Source organism: Nannospalax galili, unplaced genomic scaffold (assembly GCF_000622305.1).
Source record: "Nannospalax galili isolate Female #2095 unplaced genomic scaffold, S.galili_v1.0 scaffold312, whole genome shotgun sequence".
Classification (NCBI taxonomy): domain Eukaryota; kingdom Metazoa; phylum Chordata; class Mammalia; order Rodentia; family Spalacidae; genus Nannospalax; species Nannospalax galili.
In genome coordinates, this window is record NW_008335967.1 from 5,640,534 (window position 1) to 5,645,116 (window position 4,583).

The following is a 4,583-nucleotide window of genomic DNA, read 5'->3' on the forward strand; positions in this document are numbered from 1 at the left end:
TATATATATATAAAAGTAATATTAGAAGACTATAAGTGAGTGCCTGGCACTGCTATTGAGAAGCTTAGATCAGGAAAAGTCATTTCTGGGTTGGGCAGGTGAAAGGAAAGTATGGAGCTTAGGAGGAAAATGGAGCTTGGCCTGAGAGAATGAATGGAATTTTCTTCTTCAGTAATTTGAACTTACTAAACAATGCATGTTTGTTGTACAAAAAGGAAAGTAATAAAATCGGCTGACATCTCGAATAGATACAGTGTATTTCAATTGCAGATAAAGGAAGAGAGGATAATAATGGAATGGAAGATACGGACCTAGGCAGAAGGGAAGCGTCTGTCAGCTGTTATGACATGCGTTTGGTTGGAGATGGGGATGACTTTGTCATCGTGGTGGTCGCTGTAGTTGAAGTGCGGCTACGGTACTACTGCTGCCTTTGGTCTTCACATCACCACCTCCACCACATATCACAGCTGATGGGCTGCCAGGGTTGTGTTTCTTTTAGAAGAACTCTTCAGTTTTATCTTCTAGGGAAAAAAAACAGTTACAGATAATGGGAGGCTTCTGATAAGGATATTTACTAGCTGCTCTGGGGTCTTGACTGATAAACAGTGTCACAGGTCTTTGTACATTTCTGGAACAAATGTAATTAGAAACACTTTGACTCAAAGTATATGTAGCTGGTAAGAAGTAAAATTGTCTTCAATTTTGGCAGTGAAAGTTGTTGATGTCTTTGTTCTCTTCTCGTTAACACGTGGTGACTACAATGATTTGTATATTTAAAACAAATGGATATGCTTACATGCTAGTTTATAAAATCTTTTAGAAACTTGGTCTTAATTCCCATTTAGCCTGTAAAAGTGGAAGAATGCATAGATATAGATATACCTAGTCTTAAGGATTTGACCTTTACTTTGCTTGGCCAATAAATTATTTAGAAAACAAACAAATGTGCTATGTTCAAGAACAAAATTTGGCAGTCAGGAGTCATCCAGAAGGATGTCTGTGCCTTGTGTCCCCAATGACTCCCAGTCACCTCTTCTATTTTTCTTCTTTCTTTTCTTACTCTTCTATCAAAACTTTACTCTTGTCCACAGGAAGCACAATTCGTTATTAACATATGCAATGTTTAAAGTGAATCAAAGATAGGGCATTTGTATTGGAAGTGTATATGAACACTAGGTGGCACTATTGTTGCATTGTGGCTTTGAGATACAGTAGGAACCCAGCTTTAAATTTGGTCATTTAAAGCTATTATTTTATTTTCCACCTTGGTTTGAATGAGAGAATAATTGACTGGAGAGATTTAATATGTGTTTTATGTGTGTGAGTACCCTTTCATGAAACGGTAAATATGTTGCATGAATATTTTCTACTAGAAAGTAAATTTTTTTATTGATTGTGATAAATCAGTATGATAATGCATTATGTTTCTATTCAGTTAATCTATATGCAACTATTTTAAGAATTTGTTTTATAGTAATTATTTTGTAGTAATTATTTGTATTTGTAATAACACTTTATTTAAAATTTTCTCGTAAGTAATTGATCATGCACAGTAATGTATACTCAGAGTTATCATAAAAATTTTGTTTCTATTGTATTTCATTTAAATATCTACTATAATGAAGCTATGACAATCATAGCTTAAGGAAGCTGTAAGTGTATTAAAACTGACAGAATAACTCATGATAATACTAGTCACTATAATGGGTATTCTGAATTTATTTATTTATTGAATTTGCTCATTTATCCTTTAGTCTAATCATTAGGCTAGTAGCACAGTTAACATTTTTTTATTGTATTAATGCTCAGATTTACTAGACCTTTTTTTTGTGACAGGGTCTCCCTATAGCACCAGATGGCCTGGAACTCAGAGAAATTCTCCTGCCTCTGCCTCCTGAGTGCTGGGACTAAAGACGTGCGCTACCACACCCAGCTGTTTTTGTTTTATGTGTATGAGTGTATTGCCTGCATCTGTGTAGGTGTATCTGTGTTGTGCAGTGTCTATGGAGGTCAGAAGAGAGCGTCAAATCCTCTAACTGGAGTTAGGAACAGTTGCTAGCTGCCATGTGGGTGCTGGGAATGGAACCCAGGTCCTTCCTAAGAGCAGCCAGTGCTCTTAACCACTGAGCCATCTCTCCAGCTCCTACTGAGCTTTTAAAATATGCTTTAAAATTTTTCAAAGTTTTAAGATCATTAGTCTTGCTCAGTTCTTACCTGTAGTACATTTTTTCAATCATTATCATGAGTCTATTTTAAAACTGTCATTCAAAAAAAATAAGTGTAGCCTTGCTATATGTGAACATTATGAGTAACAAAACACTAATTCTGATGTTTAATTATTTTCTCTTTTTTTTCCACATGAGAAGAATGGACACACTACCACTTTCATGCATAAAATGGGTAAATTTTATAGTCATTACCTTCAGATTTTTAATTTAATCAGACAATACATGTGAAGATCGTCTTCAAAAATAAAATACTGAATTATCTTTTTTCCCAGGAGGATATTAAAGTCAGGTTATAATTTTTTATCTGCTTTTCTTTCTTGAAGAAAAGTGATTAACTTGTCTGAAAAATTTTGAACACTTTTTTTTTAGTAATAATACAAGTATAGTTCTTTATGAATGTCATATATACCACCTGTTTAAAAATATTAAGCCGTATTGCATTATTTTTTTCCCAGAGGGTGAAATTGTTGTTTTATTTGTAAAATCATTGGTACCAGTTTCTGAAGTGACTTTGGACAGGAAAATTATTTTTTGGAAGTAGAGACATTTAATTATACATACATATCACTGTTGATCTTACTTAATGTTTAAAAAAATTATGACAACTTACTATGATTCTTCCATTTAATGGTTTAAAGTGATAGTTATTTTATTACTATATTATAAGTTATGAATTAATACCAAGAAACTAGTGAAAGACAAAGAAAGGAACTTAATTATTTTATACTACAGTTTATGTTCTATATTGGTAATTGAGTTTTCAGTAATAAGTAATTTCTGAGTCATTTCATAGTAAAATTTAAATTTTTTGTTTTGTATTTACTTATATGACATTAATAGAAGCATTTTTGGAGCATAGCTTAATATACAAATTTTATTTTTTAAAAAAAGTTTTTACTTTCTGGAGCTGGAGAGATGGCTCAGTGATTGGGAACACTGGTTGTTCTTGCAGAAGACCCGGGTTTGAATCCCAGCACCTACATGGCAGCTGACAGCTGTCCGTAACTCCAGTCCCAGGGGATCCGACAGCCTCTTCTGACCTCTACGGGCATTGCATGACACGGGTGCACTTACCTACATGCAGGCAATACACACATACACATAAAATAAAAATAATAATTTTTTTTTTTAATTTTTACTTTCTTTGTAAAATCACATTAGCCCACATTTTAGGATGCATTTGCATAAATTTGCTACATTTGTTTACTTTTTTATTATGAATCAACTTAATCTTTTCTCCCAAAGCTTTAATTAATTGTAGTATTTAAATAACCTGGAGATTTTTGCTCATCTCTGTGTTGTGTTGATAGCTAAATAGACTACCATCAGTCAGAAAACAGAATGGTCATTTGTTGTTTCTGTCAGTTTTTATGAAGCAGATAGTGCATCTCATTCCTGTTCACCTAACTGAGGAAGATTATTTGCTACTAGAGGCCCTAACATTTTATTTAACTAAAATCAGAGTTTGACATTTTCCCTTCAAACACACATAAATGTTTATTTGCTTCATTTTCAGTTCTTTAAGAGTCTGGTTGACAATTATTGTAAGGAAGCTATTTTGCTGTATGTGTTGAATAGCTAACATTTTGTTAAACCAAAATCAGAGTCTTAACATTTTCCTTCAAATACATATAGATATGTATTTTATTAGTTTCATTTTCAGTATTTTAAAGATGAAAGTTGGTTAATATTTTTCAGTTCTAAAGCATATACAATTTTTATTTTAACTGAATTAGCCTTTACAGTCAATATTTTTCCCTACTTAGAATTGGATTTTTCATTGTCTATTTTAAGAATCTATTACATTTGAAGCACTGTCATATGAAGAAAGTAAAAGAGGGAAAAGACATGGGTGTGACTTTCACAGCCTTTCATTTGTTCTATGTTTGCTGTAAGACAGAAGCCACTGAGGGAGCTGACACCTACATTTAGAACCAGTGCTGTGTAACACTAAGCACTGGGGTGAATGGAGAAGTAGAGTCTTTTCCTTAGTAGATCCTGATAATTTGATAATTTAAGACATTTCAGTGCCTTATGAAGTGATATATCTGTTCAGTGTTTCTTTCTGATGTGACTTAAATTTATTGTTTGGGGCAGTGATTTTTTGAAAACTGTTACAAGTTTTGCTAATGCCCAATTCAATTTAATTATGATAGCATGAAACAGTTTCAATTAATAATTGGGACTTTTAAAGTTATAGACAATGTATTTTACATGGCCTATTATAAAATGTCTGAATTTTTTTTTTTTTAAAGCTATATTGATCCAGGCGTGGTGGCACACGCCTTTAATCCCAGCACTTGGGAGGCAGAGGCAGGTGGATCTCTGTGAGTTCAAGGCCAGCCTGGTCTACAT

General features: G+C 33.2%; 1 protein-coding gene across 2 annotated transcripts in view; it reads left to right on the forward strand.

Annotated features, from left to right (window-relative positions):
• Orc5 (origin recognition complex subunit 5) overlaps positions 1-4,583 on the forward strand; it is a 75,950-nt gene that overhangs the window by 46,629 nt on the left and 24,738 nt on the right. The window contains exon 13 of one of the 2 annotated variants that reach the window (XM_029562347.1): positions 2,367-2,476. The exons of the other annotated variant lie outside the window; for it this stretch is intronic. Within the exon in view, the coding sequence (XP_029418207.1) occupies positions 2,367-2,456 (90 nt within the window). The 3' untranslated portion in view covers positions 2,457-2,476. Of the gene's footprint in view, positions 1-2,366; positions 2,477-4,583 lie in introns of those variants that run through there. 2 annotated transcript variants of the gene reach the window in all.